Source organism: Heloderma suspectum, chromosome 4 (assembly GCF_057233095.1).
Source record: "Heloderma suspectum isolate Gila_16-S chromosome 4, 16-S_ref, whole genome shotgun sequence".
NCBI lineage: Eukaryota > Metazoa > Chordata > Lepidosauria > Squamata > Helodermatidae > Heloderma > Heloderma suspectum.
In genome coordinates this window covers 240342528-240369349 of record NC_139461.1, presented here as the reverse complement: position 1 = coordinate 240369349, position 26822 = coordinate 240342528, and the positions used below count along the sequence as shown (strand labels likewise).

The window sequence follows — 26822 nt, the reverse complement described above, 5'->3', positions numbered from 1 at the left end:
CTAGGGGGCGTTCAGACTTCAGCACCCGCCATGCGCCGAGGCCGAGCTCTCTCGCGGCCTCCGTTCCGAAGGGATTCAGCCGGGCGCACGCGCAGCCCTTTTCCTAGCCGCTCCTCCCCCGCCCTGCTGCGTCTGCAGTGCGCGTGCGTAGTGCTCCGGGCCGCTTCGCGTGCCGCCTTTCGCGCAAGCCGAGCGGAGCTGCTGAGCCGCCGCGCCGCCCGTCCCCTGGTCGGCGGTGTTCGTCGGGGACCATGGTGCTCGACTTGGACCTTTTCCGCGCCGACAAAGGCGGCGACCCCGAGCTCGTGCGGGAGACGCAGCTCAAGCGCTTCAAGGACCCGGCTCTCGTGGACGCGCTGGTGGCCGCCGACGGGGCCTGGCGGAGATGTGCGTGTGTGGGGCGCAGGGCTCGAGGCGCATGTGCGCTGTGGGGCGGCGGTTGGGCTTTTAAAAACGAGGGAGGCCCCCGGCTGCCAGCCAGCCAGCCTCCCGGCCTATATACTATCTCCAGGACCAGAGACAATACATATCTCTGTAGCGATTGCTGGGGCGCTCTTGCACTCCTGCCTGGGGAACACGGGGAGGAGGGTGCTCTTGCAGTGCTGTCCTGCTTGTGGGTTTCCCAGGGGCACCTGGTTGGCCGTTGTGGGAAGCAGGATGCTGGGACGAGATACACCTGTGGCCTGACCCGGCACGGCTCTTCTTACGGCTCTTTCTGCTCTGCCATTGTCTGAATTGAGCGCACACAGAGACCCTTCCCCACGCCCCGCTCAGTAGCTTTGACAGGGTGGGTGGGTGGGAGGGACACGGCTGGGGCTCTGCGGCAAAGCAGCTGGGGAGTTTCCCCCTGCTGTATGGTTCTGGACGCAGTCTAAGGGCAGGTTTGGGGTGACTCTGAGGAAGTGAGGAGTCATCCCTTCAGAAGGCTTTCGGGCACTTCCGTTTCTCCTCAGAACTCATAGGGAACTCCCTGTTTTCCCAGTACTAGGATTTGTTTGTTGCTTTGCCATCTTAAAGGTGAGGATTCCCCCCCACCACCAAAAAATGGTAGGATTTTTTTCTGTATGAAAAGTGTGGTGAGAAATAAGGTCCGTCTTTCCACCACAGTCTTTTCCAGTACTTCAGACCACATTATCTTTATATTGATGGGCTCACTATTTGGCAGGATGCTGTTCAGGCACAAGTGCTGTGTAATCTGATGCAATCCTGCTGTAACCATCATCATACAGTGCGAAATCACAGCTCAGTAGGGTTTCATTTTCTCTTTTTCTGCTGTCTTGTTTTTCAGAGAGGAAACATAGAGGCTTGTATTTTGGGGTATGTTTTCCTCCTGAAAGTTTAATATTGAAGAGCAGCTTTAAATAATTCTGTAAAATACTTTTAACAGTTTAGAATAATTCTGGCAAATACTTTTTCTGAGTCCAAAGTGCTTTATACAGTTTGGCTTAGTTAAAAAATGTATTGTATACCCTCTAACCAGAAATGGGTGAAAGAAATGACATGAGTCTGTCACTTCAGGTGCCTGAGAAACTCCCATTCATTCAGACTTGGATGGAGGTTCAGTGTGTGCTACTATACTCTCATGGTCTTCATTTTTAATAATTCTCCCCAGTCAGTGGGTATTGGAGAAGGGGGATGTCATCTTACTTTGTGTCCTCCCCATGCCTTAAGGAACACAGTTGTGAAGAACTAGCAAAACAATATTTGAAGATCATGTCCTACTAGAGGAAGTTAGGGCGCATTTCTATACATATGGCTGGGTGAAGCATGCTGGGAGTTGTAGGACTTTTTCCTGTCTAAATATGCATAGGTGTCAGGGTGGACACTGAGCCCATAGAATCCCAGAGTAGTTCTGATTCTGAGGAAGAGCAGTCGCTCCTGGGAGAGGAGTGCGCTTCTCTTTCCCAGGACCAACAGCTGACGGAGATTCCTCCCACCAGCATTCCTAGTTTAGTTAGCAGTCCAGGGAGTGACCAAGCACAGATAGCAGACTTAGTGGATGCGCGACGCAGACGCAGAGAGCGGCGCCAGATGGAGGGCGCGGAAAGGAGGCGAAGTGCCAGGTTGGTGCGCAAACAACGGCTGCGCCCAGAGGCTCCAAGGGAAAAGGGGAGGGACTCTCCCTAGTCCTTAAGTTCAGGGGTCTGCCAGTAATTCCCTTTCAAATGGGGACCAACTGTTCCAACTTAGGGCATAGGTACTGTGCTGCTCAGATCTAGTTGCAATCGGTATAGTTGTTAAGTTGTAAAAGAAGAATAAAGCTTTGAAAGGAATTCCTTTGTCTGTGTCTGGACTTGGCTACTGGATTAGACTGAGAGAGACCTCCAAGGAGCCCTCGACAATAGGATTGTTCCATCAGCTATGTTGAAGTCTATTGAAATCAGTGGATACTGTAGCTACTTGCAACTGTTGAGTTGATATTGGGACTTAAGAACAGCTAATTAATCTGAGTTATGACCCCAAAGTGAGGATTGTTGAGAGTATGGATTTCTGAAATAATGGAACAGAATGAGAATATGAAGACATTTCAGTAACATTTCAAGCAAAAATTAAGTCCTTGGTTTAAACGTATACTTGGAAATTAGGCAGGTATAATTGCCTTGCGCCATAGGTATGTCTATGTCTGTGTCAATATCTAACAGTCTAAGATGTGATAAAGTGTTCGTATCAAAACTAAACAAGTACATGGGCCCTTATTTCTGCTAACTTTATAAATAAGTCATGTAAGTAAGATGGACAGTATTTAGAAATATAAACACAATAATTACAAAAAAGACAGGCACAGCAAGGCTAAGCCCCTTACTTGGTCACCCAGGAGGGGTTAGGATAGGGTGAAGGTCCCCCTCTGCTGGGGGCGGGGGGAACTACCTCAGAGTTCCCATTTACACCTATGGAAAACACTGCAGGTGTAAATCTACCATGTTCTGAGGGACAGGATGAAGCTGGAACTGGCCCTTAAACGATGCCAGCCTAGAGCTGGTGTAGCTAATCCCCCCCTCTGTTGCTTGGGGTTTTTTTTAAAAAAAAGTAAAGCAAGCCAGCAGGGATTTGGAAGTGACAGAGGATCCATCCCTCCTCACCCTTGCCCCCTCTCCCTTGCCCGCCCCTCTCCCGCTGTCCATGCCCCCTCTCCGTCTCACCTGCCCTCGCCTTCCTGCCCTGCTACCCGCACGCTCTCGCTTGCCTGCCCGCACCCCCTCTCGCTTGTGCGGGTACCCACATGTTCTCTCTCTCTTGCTCATGCGTGCGCTCTCACACACATTTAGGATTGCTCTGTAATGTCAGAAAAAGGTGAGATGATTTAATTTAAGTTAAAATTTATTTTATTGCACTTTATAAAGATAGTTAGGAGCAAAGAATCAGAAGCTGCTTCTTTTAGTAGTGGAAGCCTTCTGTGTTTGCCTCCGAATTGCATCCTCTTATGCTGATGAAGTGAGGAGGCAAAGTATATGCTGTCACTTCCAATAATACTTTATGAACTCATGGATGGGTAGCTTTTATTGTTTACTGTACAGCTTCATACTCAACATAAGATAGCATTGTTAATATTTTAATGAAGCATCAGATATATTTTTGTGAAAATATCTAGTAGTAGTCTTTTATTTGTGAACTAGGCTGTATATCATCACTCCAGTTAATGTGTGAAAACATGGCATAGCTCTGCACACACCCCATAGCAGAGCAGTACTAGTCATCTGTTAGATGGGGAAGAATGAAGTGATATGATTAAGCTGATGGCCCCTTCCCTTGTTCTGATCAGCACTGTGAGATCATCTTAATCTGTGTTTCAGGACCCAAGTTTGAAACTCTTCACAGATCCAATAGGGAACTATCTGAATGTCCATGCTTGTGCTGCTGTTGTGGTTTTCTCTATTAAGACTTGGTCCGTTTAATCAAATTCACAGTTAAATGTACTGAAGACTTTGATTTTAGTGGAATATATTTAGAATGCTCAGTTTATTTTGATTAAACACCTCAGTCCCAAGTTCGTTACATAGGAATAAATTTAATTGAAGTCAGTGAGCATTACTTTCAAGTAAGTGGGCTTAAGGTATGGTGCAATGAAATAATACTCATATAATAATATTTTTATAATATTTTTAATTAATAAAAATTAATTTGATGATTAGTGGGCAAACAGATTACATTGGGGAAGTGGCTTCTCTAAGGAGTTATTTATTTATTTATTTATTTATTTCATTTCTATACCACCCAATAGCCGAAGCTCTCTGGGCGGTTCACAAAAATTAAAACCAAACAGCACACAATAAAACTAAGGTTGTGTAATAGAAGCGTGTGAGTGAGAGAGGCAGTAGTGATGTCTTGCACTTACTGTATTGTTCATTTTCTAGTTTTGTTGCTCTTTTTTCTAGTTTTGATGCTAATTACTGAATGCATTTTCTAAATTTTTCTACTTTCTCCATCTGCTGTTTGACAAAAGAACTTATTTTAATCTATGCTAATACCCACAGCAGTAGCAACCAGGTAGCCCAGTAGACTTATGATTGTGTTGAGAAGCTTGGCACTGTAGTGTTTTTTTACTACTATTCAAATGTTTTTTTTTAGGCAGATTTCGTGCAGACAATCTGAACAAACTGAAGAACTTGTGCAGCAGAACTATAGGCGAGAAAATGAAGGTGCGATTTATTGAAGTTACAGTCTGGTTGGTCATCTCATCAAAGCTACTTTGATGTATAACATTTTGCTTTACGATGAACTGTGATAGGAAATACAGTCAGGGCCAGAAATATCGGAACAAGGATAACTGTTTTGACAGTTGGCCTCTGTACACCACCACATTGAAGTTGAAAGGAAACACACCCAGATGGGAGCGAAGTCAGGGCTTTCAGCTGTAATTCAAGGGCGTTGACAAAAGTGGGGCACTAACCATTCAGGAAGGACAGCCAGTGGCATACACACACCCATCATTGGTGGCTCATAAGTAATGGAATGAATGGCTGGCAAGCAGCTGCATGGCCAGGTGTGGCCTGTTTCCTGGGTACCCCATGACCAATCAAGCAGATAAAAGGCCTGGAGGTGGTTCTGAGTGTTACATTTGCATTTGGTAGCTGTTCACTGGAACTCCCAACATGAGGTCCGAAGAGGTGTCCAAGCGAGTGAAGGAGGCCATCATTAGGCTGAGGAAACAAAATAAACCCATCAGAGAGATAGCAAAAACAGTGGGAGTGGCCAGCGCAACAGTTTGGAACATCCTGAAAAAGAAGGAATTAACTGGCAAGCTCAGCAACTCAGCAAGGCCTGGAAGACCATGGAAGACAACTAAAGTGGATGACCACAGAATTCTGCTCATGGTGGAGCCCTTTCACAATATCTAGCCAGGTCAAGAATGCTCTTGTGGAGGTAGGCATGTCACTGTCAACGTCTACAGTCAAGAGACAGCTTTATGAACGTAAACACAGAGGCTTCACAACAAGGTGCGAACCACTGGTAACGCTCAAGAACCAAAAGGCCAGATTAGCCTTTGCCAGCAAACACCTAAAAAAGCCTGCCCAGTTCTGGAATAAGATTCTTTGGACGGATGAAACCAAGATGAACTTGTACCAGAATGATGGGAAGAGAAAAGTATGGAGAAGGAAAGGAACAGCTCATGATCCAAAGCAGACCACATCATCTGTCAAACGTGGTGGAGGCAGTGTTATGGCATGGACATGTATGGCTGCCAATGGAGCCGGGACACTGGTGTTTATTGATGACCTGACTGCTGATAAAAGCAGCAGAATGAATTCTGAAGTGTATAGGGCTATAGTTTCTGCTCAGATTCGGCCGAATGCTGCCAAACTGTTAGGACGCCGCTTCATATTGCAGATGGATAATGACACAAAACATACAGCAAAAGCTACCCAAGAGTTTCTCAGGGCAAATAAGTGGGATGATATCTTAAGGAGCGCCTCCAGCAACACCAGACAGGCCGCTTAACAAGATGAGCCTCGGATGGCCTTCTCTCTGTCCCATCAGCCAGGACAGCTAGACTGGTGGGGATGAGGGAGAGGGCCTTTTCTGTGGTGGCCCCCACTCTGTGGAACTCCCTCCCTAGGAAACTCTGTCATGTACCCTCTTTAATGAGCTTCCGCCGTGCATTAAAAATGTGGATGTTCAGGCAGGCATTTGGGGTGGGTTAGGGTATTTTAGAAAATGTTTTTATTGTAGAATTGTATTGTTTTAAACTGTTTTATTATATGTTGTACATTGCCCAGAGTGGCTGGGTGACCAGCCATATGGGCAATTAATAAATTTAATAAATAAATAAATTAATAAATGTTCTTCAATGGCCAAGTCAGTCACCTGATCTCAACCCAATAGAGCATGCTTTTCACTTACTGAAGACAAGACTGAAGGCAGAAAGACCCACAAACAAGCAGCAGCTGAAGGCAGCTGCAGTAAAGGCCTGGCAAAGCATCTCAAGGGAGGAAACTTGGCATTGGGTCATGTCCATGGGTTCAAGACTTCAGGCAGTCATTGACTGCAAAGGATTTTCATCCAGGTATTAAAGGCGATCCTTCAGTTTGAAATGATGTTAATTTGTTCCATTACTTCTGAGCCACCAATGATGGGTGTGTGTGTATGCCACTGGCTGTCCTTCCTGAATGGTTAGTGCCCCACTTTTGTCAACCCCCTTGAATTACAGCTGAAAGTCCTGACTTCGCTCCCATCTGGGTGTGTTTCCTTTCAACTTCAGTGTGGTGGTGTACAGAGGCCATCTGCCAAAACAGTTATCCTTGTTCCAATATTTCGGGCCCTGAATTCATCCTGCTGCTTTTATCAGCAGTCAGGTCATCAATTAACACCAGTGACCCGGTTCCATTGGCAGCCATACATGCCCATGCCATAACACTGCCTCCACCATGTTTGACAGATGATGTGGTATGTAGTTTGGTGGTATGACAAGCAACATCAGAGAAATAATTGGCTTGACAAACTGGGAGATTCCATGTTTGTTTATTTCTTACACTATTTCATTAACCAGCAATGGGGGAAAGAGGGTGAGGGTGGTATTGAGGCAGAATAGTCAACTCTACCATTCATTTGAGAGCCAGGGCCTGAAGGAGAAGCCACCACCACCGGGGAAGAGGCGTGCCTGCTGCTGCTGGGCCTGCTGCTGCCGCCACCACCACCAACACCAGGCCTTCCCCGCGGACTTCTGCCTGGCAGACTGCCAGTCCCTGCAGGACCAGGCCCCCAGGTACCGAGCCAGCTGTGCTGCTTCCACCTGTCCCTCCCTGGAGGGGCTACATAAGCTGGCTGGCTGAGGTGGCCTGGGAGAGCCAGGGCCTGCAGGAGAAGACACCACCACCGGGGGAAGAGGTGTGCCTGCTGCTGCCGGGCCTGCTGCTGCCGCCGCTACAAAACACCAGGCCTTCCTCGCGGACTTCTGCCTGGCATTATTTTTAAGGGGATTTTTTAGTTGTTGTATTTTAATTTCTGGGGGATTCTGTTGTGTTTTTAGGGGTGGGTAGCCTGCCTGATAGGCGGGAGTGAGGGGGCATGTGTCCACCTGATGGAGGCTGTGGGGGGAGTGTTGGGGGCCAGAACATACCAAGGCTGGGCGGCAGGTGCTGGTGGAGCGCTAGGGGCAGACCATGCCAGGTAAGGGGAACAAGGGAGAGATGTGTAGTATCTGTCCCCTGCTCTAGGCCTGTCCAGAGCCAAAGGCAGGCCGGGGGAGGCGTGACTCCATCTTCTGGCCTTCGTTTGCTGCTCTGCAATGCCAGGTCTGTTACCGAGAAAACCTCCCTCATCCATGACATGATCCTGGACGAGGGTGCAGACCTGGTATGTATTATGGAGACCTGGCTGGCCGAGGCTGCTGCTCCAACTCTTGCGGCCATGTGTCCAGCTGGATTTTCGTATGCACAGCAGCCGAGGGCTGGGGATCGGGGAGGGGGAGTGGCTGTTATCTACCAAGAGTCCTTGGTTTTCACCAGACCCCCTCTCCGGGGGACCAAGGCTGCTGAGTGCATGTACTGGAGGTTGGGCCTGAAGGGCAGTCTGGGGATTCTGCTCGTGTACCATCCACCCCACTGCACGACTGACTCCCTGGCTGAGGTACTTGACGTGGTCTCTGATGTGCATGTACAGTCCCCTAACTTATTGGTGTTGGGGGACTTCAATGTGCATTCGGAGGCCATCCTCACAGGAGCACCTCGGGACTTCATGGAGACCATGGCTTCCTGGGAGCTGCACCATATTCTAACTGGGCCCACCCATGTAGCCGGTCATGCACTAGACCTTGTGTTTGTTTCTGGAGAAGTGGGGAGTGATATGGAAGTCGGGGGTATATCCACCACCCCCTTGTCATGATCAGATCACTACCTGGTGACGTTAGATTTCTCAGTTCCACAACCCCTCCGCGGGGGTGGAGGACCCATTAAAATGGTCCGCCCCAGGCGTCTTATGGATCCAAATGGATTCCTGAACGCGCTTGGGGATTCTCTGGAGCATGCCAGCGGCCACTCGGTCGAGACCCTGGTGGGTGGCTGGAATGCCGCAATCACTGGGGCATTAGATCAGGTGGCTCCGAAACGCCCTCTCCCCCTGAACAGAGCTCGGACTGCACCATGGTTCAATCTGCAGTTACGAACTCTGAAACAGGAGGTGAGACGGCTAGAGCGCCGGTGGCGGAAGTCTTGCTCCAAAGACGATCAGACACGGGCTAGAGCTGTATCTTTAGCCTATCACGTGGCTGTGAAGGCAGCAAAAAGGGAATATTATGCTGCCTCTATCGCGTCTACAGAGTGCTGTCCCAGGAGGCTGTTCCAAGTGGTCCGGAGCCTGGTTGGTCCTGTGGCTCCGGAACCACTGGAGCATTCTAAGGCCTCCTGTGAGGCCTTGGCAAGGTACTTTGCAGATAAAATTGATCGGATAAGGAGTGTTACTCCGCACACTGTGGATACAGTTAGTGAGCAAGAGGCGGCCTGTGGCAAACCGGTTCTGTGGGATTGGTTCCAGCTTCTTCCTTCTGATGAAGTGGACAAGGTGCTTTCATCTGTAAGGCCGACCACCTGCTTACTTGATCCTTGCCCATCTTGGCTCATTATGGGCTGCAGAGAGAGACTGGGTGAGGGGATAAGGGCAGTGGTGAACGCCTCCCTTGAGGAGGGAGTGATGCCATCAGCCCTCAGGGAGGCAGTGATAAGACTGCTCTTAAAGAAGCCCTCCTTGGATCCCCGAGTTCTGAACAATTTTCACCCAGTCTCAAATCTGCCATTTTTGGGCAAGGTGATTGAGTGGGTGGTGGCGATGCAATTGAAGGCACACTTGGAAGAAACCGATTATCTAGACCCATTTCTGTTGGGCTTCAGGCTTGGGCATGGGACAGAAACGGCCTTGGTCGCCTTAGTGGGTGATATGAGGAGGGCTCTGGATAGGGGTGAATGCGCCTTCCTTGTTCTCCTTGACCTCTCAGCGGCTTTTGATACCGTTGACCACGCTATCCTCCTGTACCACCTGGAGGGGTTGGGCATTGGAGACACCGTTTTGCGGTGGTTCTGGTCCTTCCTCTCCGGCAGGTACCAGAGGGTAGCACTGGGAGAGGAGGTTTCGGACCTGTGGCCGCTCACTTGTGGGGTGCCACAGGGTTCCATCCTCTCCCCGATGCTATTTAACATCTATGTGAAGCCGCTGGGGGCTATCATCAGGAGGTTTGGGGTGCTGTGTCATCAGTATGCGGATGACATGCAGCTCTACCTCTTGTTCAAATCTTCACCAAGGTTGGCTGTAGAATCCCTGTCCAAATGTCTGGAGACAGTGAGTGGCTGGATGGGGAGGAATAAGCTGAAGCTGAACCCTGACAAGACCGAGGTACTTTTGGTGGGAGACAAGAGGAGGCTGGGGGATGTTGACCTGGTGTTGAATGGGGTACAGCTACCCGTGAAAGACCAGGTCCACAGCCTGGGGGTCATTTTAGACTCCCAGCTGTCCATGGAGGCTCAGGTGTCAGCTGTGAGCCGGACAGCACAGTATCAACTCCATCTGATACGGCAGCTGCGCCCCTTCCTTCCTGACCATCTGCTCCCGTTGGTAGTACATGCCCTGGTCTCCTCTCGTTTAGGCTACTGTAATGCGCTGTACGTGGGGTTACTCTTGAAGACAGTTCGGAAGCTGCAGCTGGTACAGAACGCGGCGGCTCGTCTGATTAAAGGCAGCCGCCGGCGAGATCACATCACTCTAGTGCTGAAGGAGTTGCACTGGTTACCAGTTGTTTTCTGGGCCAAATTCAAGGTGTTGGTTTTGACCTTTAAAACCCTATATGGTTCCAGCCCAGCCTATCTTAAGGAGCGCCTCCAGCAACACCAGACAGGCCGCTTAACAAGATGAGCCTCGGATGGCCTTCTCTCTGTCCCATCAGCCAGGACAGCTAGACTGGTGGGGATGAGGGAGAGGGCCTTTTCTGTGGTGGCCCCCACTCTGTGGAACTCCCTCCCTAGGGAACTCCGTCATGCCTCCTCTTTAATGAGCTTCCGCCGTGCATTAAAAACGTGGTTGTTCAGGCAGGCATTTGGGGTGGGTTAGGGTATTTTAGAAAATGTTTTTATTGTAGAATTGTATTGTTTCAAACTGTTTTATTATATGTTGTACATCGCCCAGAGTGACTGGGCGATTAATAAATTTAATAAATAAATAATAAATAGAACATTGCAATACAGTACTTCAAAAACACAGAAGCTGTCAAGCAGAATTCATCCCATTGTCATCTTAAAATTTGTACAGGCAGTGATATTTTCCCCCAGCTGAAAAGGGAAACATATTAGCCACTTCATTTTCTCCACCATGATGAGATTGGATACCCTTTGGAACTGGGTACAGTGGAGGCAGGTTTTAAGAAAAAATCCTTGACCCATGTTGTTTACAGCATGGGTCAAGGACAGGCATCTGTAATTTGCTCACTGAATGCAAAAATACAGATATAATGCCCGATGCATTTCTTTCCCTACAACTTAAGAATAAGCTGCAAAATTGTTTAAAATTGTCATGTTTGTAAACCATAGGAAGCTGCCTTATACTGGGCCATCTGGCCCATCTAGTACTGACTGGCAGCAGTCAGGGTTTAAGGCAGGAGTTTTTCCCGCCCTACCTGGAGATGCTGGGAATTGAACCTGGGACTCTTTGCATGCAGGGCATGTGCTCTACCACTGAACTGTGGCCCTTTCAGTGAGGTTATGAAAAGTGAAATCATTTGTTAGCCATATTGTTTTCTCTTTTAATTATCTAAGTAGCCCTCTACAGTCTTCCAGTTCAGTATCTTTCAGTTTGAGTAATTTTAATTTTTATAAAAGTCTAGAAAGGGATAATATTCTCAGTTTATTTTTAAAGCATTTTAATATTAAATTTTCATATTATAATTATTTTTGTGCAGATGGAAACCAATGTTCACAGAGTTCAGGGCAAGTCTGTCCTGCAGGCTGTGATGTTTGAAGATTATTCTTGTTGTATTACCTTTTCCCTTGCCAATTGGTTATTGTGTTTTGTTTGTTTTTTGGATATCCCCATTTACAGAAAAAAGAGCCAGTGGGAAATGATGACCACATTCCAGAAAATGCACAAAATCTTGATGATCTCACAGCAGATATCTTAGTAGTAAGTTATTTCCTCCCACTTTTTTACTTATTTATTCAGTGTTTTTCAGTGTATTGTATTTGTGAAAGATGTACTCTGGTGTTTAATTTTTTTCCTCACACAATTCGCTTACATGGTTTTAGTTTGTCAAAGGAGTTTGTGTGGAACTAGGAAAGATGTTAATTGCATTCTGATCCTCCTATGCCATTGGGTTCCTTTAATTGTTCAGCTGCTCACTGGTCTTTATGGTTTGAGCTGTGGTCATTCTGTACTATGCAGGTTAATCAGTTGATTGGTGTATTCTTTCACTTCTCTTGTGTCCTGGGCTGAGATACATTGTGTAAGAGCAGGGTCCCACAATTTTTGACTGGCCTTGATCACCAAGCCAACAATTATTGTCACACACACTCCTTTGCTGGTTTGTGGCAAAGGAAGCTCCCACATCTCTCTCCTCCGTGGCAAAGAGAGGTCTGGACATTGCCTGCCTGGTTCCCACTTGGGCCGAGGCGCTTTGGGTTCCTTGGCTAAGTGGCAGCCAATGAAACTCCCTTGTGTCCCTTTCCTATGGGAAGGGGAGCTGTGGGACTTCCCTGTTTGGCCACAGCTCAATCAAGGAACTCCAGGCACAGAGGCTGAGAAAGCCCTTTCCTGCTCCATAGCAGGAAGGTCTGGGGCAGGGTGGCTTGGGGCTTGGCCTTGTGTGGTCGAGCCAGCAGCTAGTCTACTCCAGACCATGGAACTGTGGAAGTAGTAGGATTGCCACACAACTGCTGGGATGATTGCCACTCACCTTTGGCTCTCCAAGGCTAGGAAGAACATTCAGCTTGTTATGGTCACTGCATAGTGTTGGCTCACTCGCCACAGCAAGTGCAACAAGCAGAAATATAGACGCCTGTGTAAGAGCAAGGGCCAAACTAGACAAGATGCTGGGAGATCCACAGTTAGATCTCCTGCTTGAGTATTTTAGGTCAAAGGAGACTGGGAATGTGAAGGTAAATGGATTGGAGAAGCCATGCTAAGGGAGATCATTTAACCACTTTCCCCTGTACCGTTTTCTGATCTAACCCACCCATGCCCCTGAAGCTCATATTTGCCCCAACAGGAAAAATATACAGACATGTGTGTGGTCCTTGTATTTTCTTTCCTGCCCAGAGGGCAAATAGAAGCTTGAGAGATGGATTTAGATCAGGGAAATGGCACAAAGTGAAAGGGTTAAAAACTGCTTTCCCAGAACTACCTTCCTGTTCCGCTAATCTCCCTCTGCCCCACAGCATCATTGAGCTTAAAAAAAGAAAAGAAAATACCTATGGGAGATACAGCTATGTAGCTTTTATGGTTGGGTTTCTTGTAGATGCGGTGTGCTTCATACTGTCTTAGTCAGTTGGATGCAAGCTGATTTTGCTTAGTTTTTGTGAATTTTGTTCACTCTGGGACTTTTGCTCTAGGCATCGCTGTTCTTGATAGAGAGGCTACTGTTTATACTCTGAGGGAGTAGTATAATTAGAGGAACAACACTAAAAGCGAGATATTTGAGAACTTAGTGTTTACATTTTGGACTACTTCCTGTGCAAGGTTAGATTTTTCTCCACAGCCACTAGGCATGTCGTGTTCTCCACTGGGTGCTTGATGAATAGTCTGATTTTGTGGTCCACAGATCAGGTGATTTATCTAGCACAGGTTTATCTAGCATGAGGAATCTGTGGCCTTCCAGACATTGGACTACAGCTGCCAACATTCCTGACCATTGGTCTTGCTGGATGGAGCTGATGGGAGTTGAAGTCCAATAACATTTGGAGGGCCATAGCTTCCCCACCAATAATCTAGCACCTGATGGGCTCCAGTGAGTGGTGTGCTATGGTACAGGCTGAGGATTTTGAGTTTGGCAGACCTCTACAGTACATGCGTTCCTTCAAGTTCAAAAAGAACTGGTGCCTTTATAGATTTCAAAGAACAGGTAGACCGTGCCAACATGTGATGTTTGCACTTAGGAAAGTTGGTAATGGATTTGCCTGGCCCTCATTACAGTAATACAATTAAACCCCACTGTGCAAGCATTTCTGGATATAGTTTCAGTCCATTTCTGTAACACTATATTTTGAAAATAATTTTGTTGCAATTCGTGTGTTTTGCTTTGGATTTTGAGGCTATTATTAGTACGCTGGGCTTTTATTGTGTGTACTACACTTAAGGCTTCCAAATGCAGCCACCTGCATTTTGCTGAATTGTTATCCTAGGTTAAGTATGATTGTTAAGTTGGTGGCCCAGAGAAATCCAAAAAGGGATTCTGTGGGCTCCTGAAATTAACTCGATTTTTTGTTTTTGGGGAAGATCTTGGGTTATAATTAGTCATGAGGAAAACACAGAGGCGTGTGCGTCAGCTACTGGCCTCACTGAACTGGATTTTAAAAAGCCTTTCTAACTACATCCTACCATTGGGTCATTTTTTGCATTGGCCTGGTTCAGACATAACACTGCTGCTCCAAGAAATAGTTGTTTGTTGGAGCAGGAACATGCTCAAGTACTCCCTCCTCCTCCTCTTATGTGCCCAGCTTGTGCGGAATCTTTCTGGTTTGTCAAATCATAGTATCCATGACACCCAAACCAGAAAACTGTGGTTTAAACACTGCGTATAAACGAGGATTGCAAAACAGGGTTTGATCCTGGTTTAACAAGCCAGGAAGTTGCTCAAGCTGGGTGCACAAGAGGATGAGTGCTTGAGTTCATTGATTGTTCCCTCTTCAACAAAGCACAATTTTAGATCAGCAGCATTATATTTGAAGTGCCAGTGAGGGAACAGTGAACTGCTGAATAAAATAGAACAGCTTTCTCTAAACTGGTGCCCTCAGGATGTGTTGGACTGCAGCTCCCATCATCCCCAGCTAGCAGACTGGGGGAGTCTAAAATAGAAGCTGGACCAGATGGTGTGGCTTCTCAATATGCCTAATAACCCTGAGGACTGTGAAAACCAAGGCTATATCCCTTATAATCAGCATTATGCAAAATATTTTTTTGTAAATAGACTTTCCTTATAATGAAACTTTAGTTTTCCTGGTTTCAAAATTTGTGTAGTGCTTAGTATGCTGTACTAGAACTGGGGAGTCCCAGGTTCAAATCTATACTTGACCATGAAAATCACTAGGTGACTTTGGACCAGTCACTTGCTCTCAGTCTATCCTACTTCACAGAGTTGTTGTGAAGATAAATGGGGAGGGGAGAATCGTGTATGCAATCTTGAGCTCTTTGGATTAAAGTGGAAGATAATTGTAACAACTGCTCAAAACATGTGTGTGTGTATTTACCAGCAAATTATAGATTATCTGACAGAAGTTAAATTTACTACTGTAGCCCCACATGGCTCACTCCTGCTGCTGCTACTCTGGAAGTAGATAAGCTAACACAGGGCTTCAGTGGGAGGCGCAGACTGTATTGTCCATGCAGCTGCATTAAGAAACAGAAAAAGCTATGTCTCCTGCCTAGCACAAGCTTTTTTCCAGCCACCAGCTGCTGGTCATCTCGCATCTGTCATCTTTGTAAAATCCAGGGTTACAGGATTTCTGTCTCATGCGACAGCTTTGCAGCTACTACTACAGGCACTATAAAAGATGTAGATCTGAACAGTAAATTTTATGTACCCTTTATTTTCAGTTTTACTCTACTATGACTGTGGGACTTTGCCCTGGGAGACCTCATTTAATACCTCTTTGGGGTGGCAGGCCAAGATGTTTTCATTTAGGTGTGCAGTTTATGGAAATGCTTGCTAACTCTGACTGCTCTAGGTTCTTGATCTGGTTGCTGTTTTGGATTTTGGTGTTGTTTCTGTGGCTGATAAGTTATTTTAACTGTTCTGGTAGTTTTATGTTTGAATCGTAAGCTGCCCCGAGAGTCCCATAGGGATAAAAGGTGTGGGTAAACGTATTTTAATAAGTTATTTCCATATAGCTTGTTACATTACCAATTCTTAATCACAAATATTTTACAAAGTGAAAAGGCAGGTATGGTCTTTGTATGTGAATTGGCACTTCTTTTAAGCAGGCAATCTCTGAAGTGAGAGGATCCTATATAGTAATAGTGAACTCATTCTTCAAGTGTGGATCCTTAGTGCCATTTTGGCTATATATGCGTGCGCAAGAGTGAGGTACCAGCAGGATCGGAAGAACCTCAAGGTTTACAGAAGTGCAACAGATCTTTGAGAAAGAAGCCCCTAGTGGCACTGACTGCTATCTGGCCCAGTGCTTTTATGCATGTACAACATGCTGTCGGGCATGGCACGTGTATTGGATTTGGTTTTGGAAGAATGGCAAGGAGTCAGGTGTGAACTTACACAGAGTCATATGCAGTAGTGTATGTATACTTATTTGGTAGAGCAGTTGGCAACTATTATAAAGTCAGAGTTGGTTTTCATAGCTGGGCAGTGAAGGTCAGTGCTTTTTGCTATAAATAAAAGCTAGATAATGCACAGTAGCTGTCTTGCACAGTTCATACCTTCCTTGCTGATAAGAATGTTCCTTTCTCTGCTGTGAGAAACTTCCTTTCCTGCCAAGAGAGAAAGACACTCCCCCCTTTCTCCTCCATGGTGGAGGGAGGGAGGTATGTGTGCCTTGTGACAGTCTTTGAATCAGTCAGGCAAACCCCATAAAATCCTGGGCAGATCGGCCTGCTATCTGTTCTCACCAGAGAAGGGAACCAATGCAACACCAACTGAGGGGGTTGTGATCTACCAATTGAAGGGCATGTGTAAGCTTTTCTTTTATTATATGCATCCATTTTCCATCAGTAAACTATCATTCTTTCACACGTGGACTTGGGTTGTTTTGATAACCTCAAATCTGTTTAGTGTGGGGACGGTGCACCATGCCAATAATAGTCAAAATACATAGAAAAGAATAAGGAACTGGGACTCTGCACTCCAAATTAAGCTTTGGGCCACCCCAATTCATGCACTCACTCACCTAGGGCAGCGTCTTCTGCATGCTGGCCATCAGGCTCATCTATATGGATGGTAAAGGCAGGCTGCTTATTTCCCATTTTACTCATGGGGACACCAACATAGTTCTCATGATTTGTACTCCACAGTATTTGAAAGAGAGGAAGCTGCAGCTGGGCTGAGCAGTGCTGATTGGTGCTAGGGCTGCTGCAGGCCAGTTAGTGTCCAACGGCACCTGTAAACTAGAGGTGTCCTTCAGCCCTGGGGTCGCATTCTCCTGGTCTGCTGATCTGAGGAGGAATCTGCAGTGGAGGCTGTCAGCATGAGGGCGGCACGTACAATAGGACCGGGAGACTCACGCCAAGTGTGACAAGTTGAATGTTTCTCTGGCAGCTTCCTGTTCTTTCCTACAAGTTGGCATTGTGTCCCATCCAGCCAAAAGCTTTTTGTGCATGCAGCACACTGCCAGGCATGGCACACAGCATCATATATTGCCAAAATAAGTAAAAAAAGAAAAAGGAACTGGTGCTGTACACCCCAAATTAAGTTGTGGGCTATCCCAAATCATAATCTCACACATTTGAGCCAGTCTGGACTCAGTGCCATCGTATAGAGGACACTGCTGGATGTGTGGGTCTATGATTTGAGGTAGCCCAAAGCTTTCTTTGGGATGCAGAGCCACACATCCTTATTCCTTTCTTTGTATTTTGGCTATTATTGCCATGGTGTGCCATGATTAACAATGCCCTATGCACAGCTAAAGCCTTGGGCCAGACTGAACTGCTTTGATTGGAGAGAATTATTGTTCATCTTCAAGGGGACAGTCTCCCGATTATGGAGATATATAATATGAAGTAGGGCTAAGCTTATTTTGTGGTGTAAGAACATTTAAACGTTAGGGTCTTGCTCAGTTTACTGACTGTGCAAAACTTCAAAAGAACTCAAATAAGGAATTGGGAACTAGTAACCAACTTCAGTATTGTGCTTGTGTTAGTGACAGACTAGATGTTGCCTTTTTCCTTTGAGCCCCATAGAACCAGTATTGGTTCTTAGTAATGATAGACCGTCAGCTGAAAGATGAAACTGAAGTCAGTAGAAGTACAGTTACACAGAATATGTTCTTCTCTTTTCACGAGAAGTTCTTTTCTTGTTAGCTTTTATATATATTATAACATGTCCCGTGGTTCCTTTGCATTCAGGGTCTTCAAGTAAACCAAATAAAGAAAGTCCGTCTTCTGATTGATGAAGCAATACTGAAGTGTGATGAAGAACGCTTGAAGCTGGAAGCAGAGCGGTTTGAGAACCTCAGAGAAATTGGAAACCTCCTTCACCCCTCTGTGCCTATCAGCAATGATGAGGTAGGAGCAAATTCCTCACCCTTTGTACTATAAATGTGCATTGTGGTAGTGTGTGGTCTGCTTGTATCAGCCTTGTGCATCTGTATTAAAATGCTCTGCTGCTGGGACTGTAGGCTGAAAAGGCGTGATATAGCGCATCCCTGGAGTGGGGGTTGAGAAGTTAATGCAGTTTGCATTAATAAGGCATAAGGCAGTGCTCCCCACAGAGGAGGAAGACATACATGTAAAAGATCCCAAACAAGACCAAAATCCTGTTTTTGTTTAGAAAATGTATGGGAAACAGACATAGCATTTTGGCTTGGAATAAACTTAATTTTGTTGTAGCAGTTTCCAGAGGGTAGCCTTGTTAGTCTATTGCAGTATAAGCAACACAGAGTCTTGTAGCACCTTAAAGATTAAGACATTTATTCTCGAATAAGCTTTTGTGGTCCAAATTCCACTTCATCAGATATATGGACTGTTAGCGAGAGTTTCATCGGAAACTGTTGATAACACTTGATGCATCTGATGAAGTGTCCATGCAATCTTATGCAAGAATAAATGTGTTAGTCTTTAAGGTGCTACAAGACTGTGTTTTCATTTTGTTTGTTTAAGCATTTTTACCCTGCTCTTGAGCCCCAAAGGCTTACAGAGCAGCCTACAGCATTGCAGGGGACCAAAAGACCATCAAATCTTCCTCCACATCCCACCTCTCTTTTCAGGGCAAAATAAACCCACACACCAGCCTCTCTCACTAGACCTTGGGATGCAGACCACAGTGTGCCACGAGTGGGGAGGGAATGCAGTACATGAAGGTTTCTGGCAATTTAATTAAGCATCGCTGTGCGACCAAATATCAGACAAGGTTGCGCATGTGAACAAATAAAATAAAAATATTGAAGAGATGCTTGTTTAGAACTGATGTGGTTTCTGTTGGATTGTTCAGTAAATCCGTACAGTAAAACTTTCTCTCTTTATCACACTGGTAGGATGTAGATAACAAAGTGGAGAAGTTATGGGGAGACTGCACGGTGAGGAAAAAGTACTCTCATGTGGACCTCGTTGTCATGGTGGATGGCTATGAGGGTGAAAAGGGAGCCATTGTAGCTGGAAGCAGAGGATACTTTCTCAAGGTGAGAACTTGGAATCTTAATGGTTGCCATCTGTGGAACATGGAAAGAGAAAGGAGTTAGAGGTACCTCAGCTTGCATGAATTAAGGACCTGAGCTGTATGTGACTGTCAGAATACAAAGTTCCTGCCAGTAGGCCCTTAAAATGTGGGTTCTCAGAAGGCTCTGGAAGAGAATGTTGACTTGTGCACCTTTCTCTCCCCCCCCCCTTTTTCTTTATTATGTAGGGTGCCCTGGTTTTTCTAGAGCAAGCTCTCATTCAGTATGCCCTGCAGACACTGCTCAGCAAAGGATACACCCCTGTTTATACCCCCTTCTTCATGAGAAAGGAAGTGATGCAGGAAGTGGCCCAGCTAAGCCAGTTTGATGAAGAACTCTACAAGGTAAGGTGTAAAGAAAAGATTACACTTTCAGAAACACGCTATATTGCAAGGTGGATTAACTTAAATCAGCACAATTTGAATAATTGAATTATTTATTTATTTGTTTTATTTATTTATTGCATTTATTATATTTATAATTAAATCACCAAGAGTTTAAACCATTGATTTAAATCAAGTTTGCCACTGATAGTTCTTCACATATTTCATAAAAATGGTGCACATGTGATCATGAAAGCATGTTAATTTACAATTCAGTGCAGCATTTTACAGCAGGAGGGAAGGTATACTTTGTGTAAATTTTTTAGATAACTTGATTGTTAATAATATAGGAAATAGTACATAAAATTTATTACCTGTGTCAGACTGAGATGCAGCAGTAGTACATTAGGAATGGTAAGGACTAAATCACACATATAAACACAACAGCACTTTTTCCCCAGTCTACTCCACTGGTCATGTCTATCCTGCCTCCAACCATCATTTCCTATTTTTTCACTGTTTTAACTAGGTGCTCTGCCTTGCTTGGCCCATCTCCACCACCACATAACCACAGAACAGCTATCCTATTCAGCCTGTAATAAGAGAGATTTAGGTTTTTATTGATTATTTTAAAAAATACATGAATCCAATTTCAATTTTTAAAATCCGATTTAAATCCTGATTTTTTTAGAAGATTTTTTAAATGTTGATTTTTATGCACACCTCTCCCCCACCACCCCGGGCTTCTAGACAAGCTTCATGTATAATCGGATTTTTCATGGAGTCGTGGGAGCTTTCAAATATGTGAGATATAAACATTCAACTGGATCACTAGAGCTATTTCAGTATTTGTCCTTAGATTCAAACAGATTCAGACTTTTCTCTAAAAGAAATTCTTCTACTATGAATGAGTCAGTTCTAATAATTTATGACGAAAAGGACTGTCGGGCTGGTAGGTTAACGGGACTGTTATCATTATTCCTACAGCAGGTATCCTGTCATGTCTCTCACATTCTCTAATCTACTTCTAAAAAGCCCCCATGAAGTACTAAAGTATTGGGGGGGGCGTGGATGGGGGGTGGTTAGTGAAGTTTTCATATGGAAATTGCATTGCTGATAGTGGTAGCTAAGCAACCTGCTAGTCTACAGGGGCCTCATTCATTGGAAGGGCCCACTAAAGCATTGTCTATGAACATTGGTGTTTCCCAGAGCTCAAAAGTGAGCTTGATTCTGTTTGACTTCCCTTTGTAGCCTATCAGTTCCCTTCATTCTGTGGAAAATAAAGATTTTGGAGAGACAACAGAATGGGCTGCAGAGAGAGTTGGCAGGCTGAAGAGGGGAAGAAATTCACACAGAAGGGATGCAGGCATTTATAAACAGTGACAGCAGTTGAGTGTGGACTGACTGACGCAATGCCTACCCATCCCAGAATCCCGACACTTGTCCATGTGTCTTTTATAATGATATTTTAAATATGTAAGAATATTTGTATTAACTGTAGTGGTGCATGCACATGAGTTTTTTGTTTTTTTGTTCTGCTTTATGAAAGCTGCTGTTTGTTTGAAATGGACCAATTCATGTATATAAACAGCAACTTACTGCTGTGGTCTGATGTACTAACTTCTTCTACTTCTTAGGTACTTGGCAAAGGCAGTGAGAAGAGTGATGATAATACCATTGATGAGAAATATCTGATTGCTACATCTGAACAGCCCATTGCAGCTTTGCACAGGGATGAATGGCTGAAGCCAGAGGATCTGCCCATCAGATATGCTGGGCTGTCGACCTGCTTCCGCCAGGAGGTTGGCTCACATGGCCGTGATACTAGAGGCATTTTCCGGGTGCACCAATTTGAAAAGGTAGTGCAATGGCAAAAGCTATTAATCAGCTAACTTTGCTGGGAAGATTGTTCTGGGTACTAAGTACAAGGGAGAGGGGCTGCACTTATTCTTCCCCCCACATGATTATCCATTCCAGTATCACTTTAGAAAGAATATGAAGCAGAGGGACCCAGCATTATCCCAAAGGAGCTGATGTCGGAGGCTTGATGTTGATGTTCTGTGTTCTGGGCAAGTGATCCCAAGACACAGAACAACATAAGTGGCATATTCTGGTATCTAATTTACACTTATATTTCATCTCTATCAAGGATTGCTATTCAGTGTTGCAGATAGCAAATGCAATGGGTTGTTTTAGAGCAACCTTCCCCAGCCTGGTGCCCTCTAGATGCTTTGGACTGGAACTCCCAGCATTCCTGATGATGGGCCATCCTGGCTGTGGCTGATGAGAGTTGCAGTACAAAACATCTGGATGTTGGAGAAAGCTGTCTTAGGGTGAGGGGGTAAAACGGTTTGTTATGCTTACATTCAGGTTGTTTTTGTTTGGAACTAACAAAATAAAATACTGTATTTCTCTTTTTTGTGTCTCCTGCACTCTTAAGTTTGTTTCCACTTTTCTTGACGTTTTCTAGATTGAGCAGTTTGTCTATGCATCACCTCATGATAACAAGTCTTGGGAGATGTTTGAGGAGATGATTGCAACTGCTGAAGAGTTCTATCAGTCTCTGGGCATCCCTTATCACATTGTGAATATTGTTTCAGGTACAGGCATATCCCTAAATTGTTTACTGCCTGACTCTATGTGTGTTTGGTCAGAACTAAGTCTCCCTGAGGCTTATTCCCTACTAGGTGGGCACAGCATTACAGCCTTAATCTCTGGTTATTTTTAACTTAATGTATTTTCCTCCATGACTGTAAGACCTGTAGTATTCAAGCATGTAGCCATGTACTCATGTTTAGTTCTCAGACTGGTTAATCAGGGGGAAAATGATCATAGATCTCCTTGTCACTCTTGCTTTCATTCTATAGCTCCAAAGCTACTAGTGGGGTGGGAGAAGTCACATATTTTAGTTCCCCTAAACTAAAGGGGAACCACTTATCACCATACTAAAGTGGTGCCTGAATATTGCCTCCTGGTATTACAGGCTCCTTAAATCACGCTGCCAGTAAGAAGCTAGATCTGGAGGCATGGTTCCCCGGTTCAGGAGCTTTCCGTGAACTTGTTTCTTGCTCAAACTGCACTGACTACCAGGCACGTCGGCTACGGATCCGCTATGGGCAAACCAAGAAGATGATGGACAAAGTAGGTAGCATTGCATTTTAGTTGTGAAATTCTCCCAGAGCATCATCTCATGTATCCTGGTTCTTTAGTCAATAATCCTTTTCTCTTGGCTTCACTGCTGCTACTTAAATGCCATAGCCTTTAAGAAACATCCGCATGACTCTTTTTGATTCTGCATTTGAGGTGGCTGCCCCAAAGATTACCACTTTGAATCCTTGCCATGGAAATGATTGGCCCTGGAGATTTAGCAGAATAACATCATTTTTGGCTTGAGAACCGTCTCCTCACCTGTTAAGACTTCTAGCTTACTGAGGCGACTGGGAGCCCTAGGATTGCAAATCTGAAAAAAATTAAAATGTAATTCTTCAAAATTATGAAGAGAGTGGGAACTTGAAATAATAAAGATTGGGTTCTCCGTATCTGTTTCTGAATTCTTAAGCTTTTATATCAATAGGGATTTAGCTAATACTACAAAGTTTAGGAAATTGTTTTCAAAATTAATAAAGGTTAGATTCTTTAAATTTGGACACCTAAATTATACCTACCTTATTGTTTCCAAATATTGTAGATAAGAAAGTCTGTTGCAGAATGGTTGGTTAGCCAGGGAATGGCCAGGTTCGGAGGATCTCGGGGGCAAAGAACCCATCGTGACTTCTTCCCCTGCCATTTGCACAATTACCCGTGATGCAGCACAGGTTACTGTGTCATCTGGACCCGTTGCAGTGCGCAGCGGGGGTGGCTTCTCATCCACCCCACAACCCGTACTGCAAGCCATGGGTTGTGGCATGGGTAAGAAGTCACCCCCACCATGCACCACACCGGGTTTGTCGACATGGCAGCCTGCACTGCATTGCGGGTAATTATGCAAATTGCGGTTGCGTGGGGGAGGGGGAAGAAGCCATGATGGGTTCTTGCACCCCTGCAGTCGTCCGAACCCAGTCACTGTTTGTTGTACTGTTTCTAAATCAGAGCAAGTATATGTTAGATTGAACATTACGCCAGTCCTGGTAACTGGGTAACAGAATGGCGGGTATCTTTGGAGATGGTGTTTAGCCTTCCCAAAGATGTGCTTGCTAACAGCTGTTTAGCTTGTTGGGGAATATTTAGAACGTAACCGTTTTTGTCCTCATAGGTGGAATTTGTACATATGCTCAATGCCACAATGTGTGCCACAACACGCACTATCTGTGCCATCTTGGAGAACTATCAGACAGAGGAAGGAATTGTTGTACCAGAGAAATTAAGGGACTTCATGCCACCAGGTATTAATGGAAAATGCTAGTGACCCTCCCTCTACCACCATCTATAAATCTGCATTTTGTTCCATCAAACTGTCTTGGTTGTCTGAGTCCATCTACTGTCCTCCAGAATTGTGGTGCCCTTTTCAAGCAATACAGCAATTATGACAATTTTCCTCTAGAGCAGAGTTGGGCAGAAAGTAGATCTCCAGATCTTTTGGACTTCACCAGCATTCCTGATCATTGGCCATGCTGACAGGAGCTTCTGGGAGTGGGAAGTCCAAAGTATCTGGAGTTCTATCTTCTGCCTACCCCTGCTCTAGAGCAAAGAGTTACATAGTATATAATTTGTACTCTTGTTTCCTCTCTACACCAGACCATTCTACACCAAAGAATATATTATATCTACTATTTTTACTGAAACATAGAAGTTTCAGAAGCTCTGTCATGCTCCTTTGAGTGCTAGCCTCCTGCCCAAGGAGCAGTATATGCAAGCCTGGGGGAGGGAGGATTCCCAGTGGTTGTAGCCTATCCTGTTAGGTGTGGTCCTTGTATGGGAAGAGAGGGTAAGCTTGGATGCACTGTCCTGGTGTACTTACCAAAGTCCAGGGACATGAGGCAAACAATCAAGATGACTTTGTGTGAAAGGATGGTTTAGTTTGTGAGAATGGAAAAATTAATGGTCTGAGAGAAGGATCTTTGTTGACATTGGATTGGATCCAGAATTAATCATACTTTGAGTAGACCCACTGAAATCATTGATGTCAACAGGTCATTTTTAAATATGACCCATTCACTTCATGGAAGTTTAGCACATCTGTGTTTTATCTACTCTTCATCTTCTCTTTAGGCCTAAAAGAAATGATAAAATTTGTGAAACCTGCTCCTATTGATCAAGAACTTTCCAAGAAGCAGAAGAAACAGCATGAGGGAGGCAAAAAGAAATCAGCTGATGGAGACTGTGCTCTGGAAGGGAAGATGCAGAGCATGGATGTGAACAGTTCCTGAAGCAACTTCTCATGTTACTTTTACTGAGGTTGCGCTGTTTAGTGTGTAACACTGAGGGGGGCTCTTGGATATGAATTGCTGCTTTGTGTCATCCCTCCTATCACCATGGACAAGTTACTTTTTTTCATCTCGGCTTCTACCCTCTGTACCACAGGAAGGTGACACTTCCTATGGTGGCTATGAGAATCCACTGGTATTTGTCTGAAGTTTGAATGTGAAAAGCACTGCAGGTGCCGACTATTTCCCCAGCAGTTTTATTTCTTAAATTATGTTAATTATCTGTCCAAACTCCTAGTTGCAAATCCAAACAGAGGGAACAAAGTGCCCTATAATGTTCTTTCGCTGAAAATCTCTGTATAGCAGAAACATGACAGGGTAAAGCAAAGATCAAAAGGGAAAATAAGTATAGGCACTTATGTAATTTTGCTGTCAAGACATAATCTTTGCATAATCATAGGATTTTATCTGATTTGGTGGGACTCAGTGAATAAAACATAAAAATGGACACTTTCCTGCCTTGTATTTTATTACTTCTGCATTTTTTGGATCTCTTAGTTTAAGAACATTACTTGTGTTTGCTCAGTTGTGGAACAGACTGTTTTGCACAGATGTGTAGGTGAAGCTGATATGATTTGACAGCTAACAAAGTCCAGCTTAATAGGAATTTTTAGTATTGGTCTATTAGCAGTATATCTCCTAAAACACCTATGCATTTTTTCCTGTATCAGTGTTGTATCATCCATGTCTTCTATCTTAGATATTCTATATAATTTGACTTGCATCTTCAATTTATCACAATTTCTCATAATTCTGTAGACACCTAGTTTAATTAAGTGGTAGAATTTAATACATTTTTGGTATTTGCACAGCACAACACAAAGAAATGCCCAACCATATAACATGGTTGATGGGAAACCAGCTATTTTCACCCTACTCCCTTCTTTTGTATTTTGCACCAGGAAAATGATCATAAAATTGTTGGACAGGAAAACTGGATTGATAAAAATAGATTTTGAAATTGTATTTTAATTTTTTAATGTTAAGTGTTTATCTTTAAAAGCAGCCTTGACTTTAATACAAACCGATATGTTAAAGTCTAAGCTTAACCTTTTAAACTGAATCCATGGCCCTCTGTCAAAAACATTTGGTTGAACCGGGTTTTCTGTGTAAAAGAAAAAATATCTGATGTTGAGGGCAAGCATTGAAAATATGATACAATATAGATCATGTGTTGTGGCAGATTATTATTTCTGACTGTCAGTCAGTATGGACATTTGCAGTTCAATCCAGCTACAGAGAATTTTAAGTCCTATTGTCTTAGGGGGGGCATGGCTTACTTTCCTATAGAAATCAATGGGAGTTAATCTTGCTTAGCTTTGGATTGTGGCTTCCCTTTTCATCTCATGGGGAAACACTTTTCCGCCCTTGCTTCTAAAAAGTTATGGGCACTTAAGTTGTTTAAGTATATAATTCTGCTTAATGTCCTTGCATGTGTGCAAGATTGCAAGGTAGTAAATAAAAGGGAAGCATTTTGAGCATTCAAAAGTACTATACAAATGTGCGTTATTAATACACTGGTACAGAGAAGAAACAGAAACCCATTATTTCACTGTTGTCTAATGTATTTGGCCTAATGTCCAAAGATTTTACATTATGCTCTTTTGTTGTATAAAGCCTCTGTTTGTTTGCAAACCAGTATATTTTTATTGCAAGTAATCAGTATGTATCCTTCAAAAAATATATGAATTGCACAATGGGAAAATTAATTTAAATGGGTGGTTTGTCTGTCTGTTGTGTTTTCCCTTGAGTTAAGTCAATATGTCCTGAAGGCAAAGTTCTTGGAGAGCTGTACTATAAAGACATCTCAATATATCATGGAAAGTATTCTCATTAAGATGCGCAAAGAGTCCAAACCCAGCCCCAGACCTCTATCTATTACTTGAGCTAAGGATTATGCTGCTGCCACCACCATATTTTTGACCAGGGAAAATCTCTGAATCCTGACACACAGAGTGGGGAGAACTTACTTGGTCATCTGGATTTCCAATGTATTTTCTACCTCAGATATTTTTTATGCACCCCCAACGACATAACTGAGTCTGAGGCTGCTTTGAAGGATGGACCAAGTT

At 44.4% G+C, this 26822-nt stretch overlaps 1 protein-coding gene across 2 annotated transcripts; it reads left to right on the top strand.

Moving 5' to 3' along the window:
* The first annotated feature begins 176 nt into the window (after positions 1–176).
* On the top strand, positions 177–26563 carry SARS1 (seryl-tRNA synthetase 1). Of its 2 annotated transcripts, none has more exons than XM_084852892.1 (11): positions 177–387; positions 4571–4637; positions 11515–11595; positions 17698–17856; positions 18825–18968; positions 19193–19348; positions 20965–21186; positions 21798–21927; positions 22311–22468; positions 23580–23709; positions 24536–26563. In XM_084852892.1, the coding sequence occupies exons 2-11, from the start codon at positions 4632–4634 to the stop codon at positions 24691–24693; spliced, it is 1344 nt and encodes a 447-aa protein (XP_084709018.1). In that variant the 5' UTR covers positions 177–387; positions 4571–4631; the 3' UTR covers positions 24694–26563. The 2 variants fall into 2 exon arrangements, with proteins under 2 accessions (XP_084709018.1, XP_084709017.1); XM_084852891.1 differs by having other exon boundaries at positions 4567–4637.
* The last annotated feature ends 259 nt before the right edge of the window (positions 26564–26822 follow it).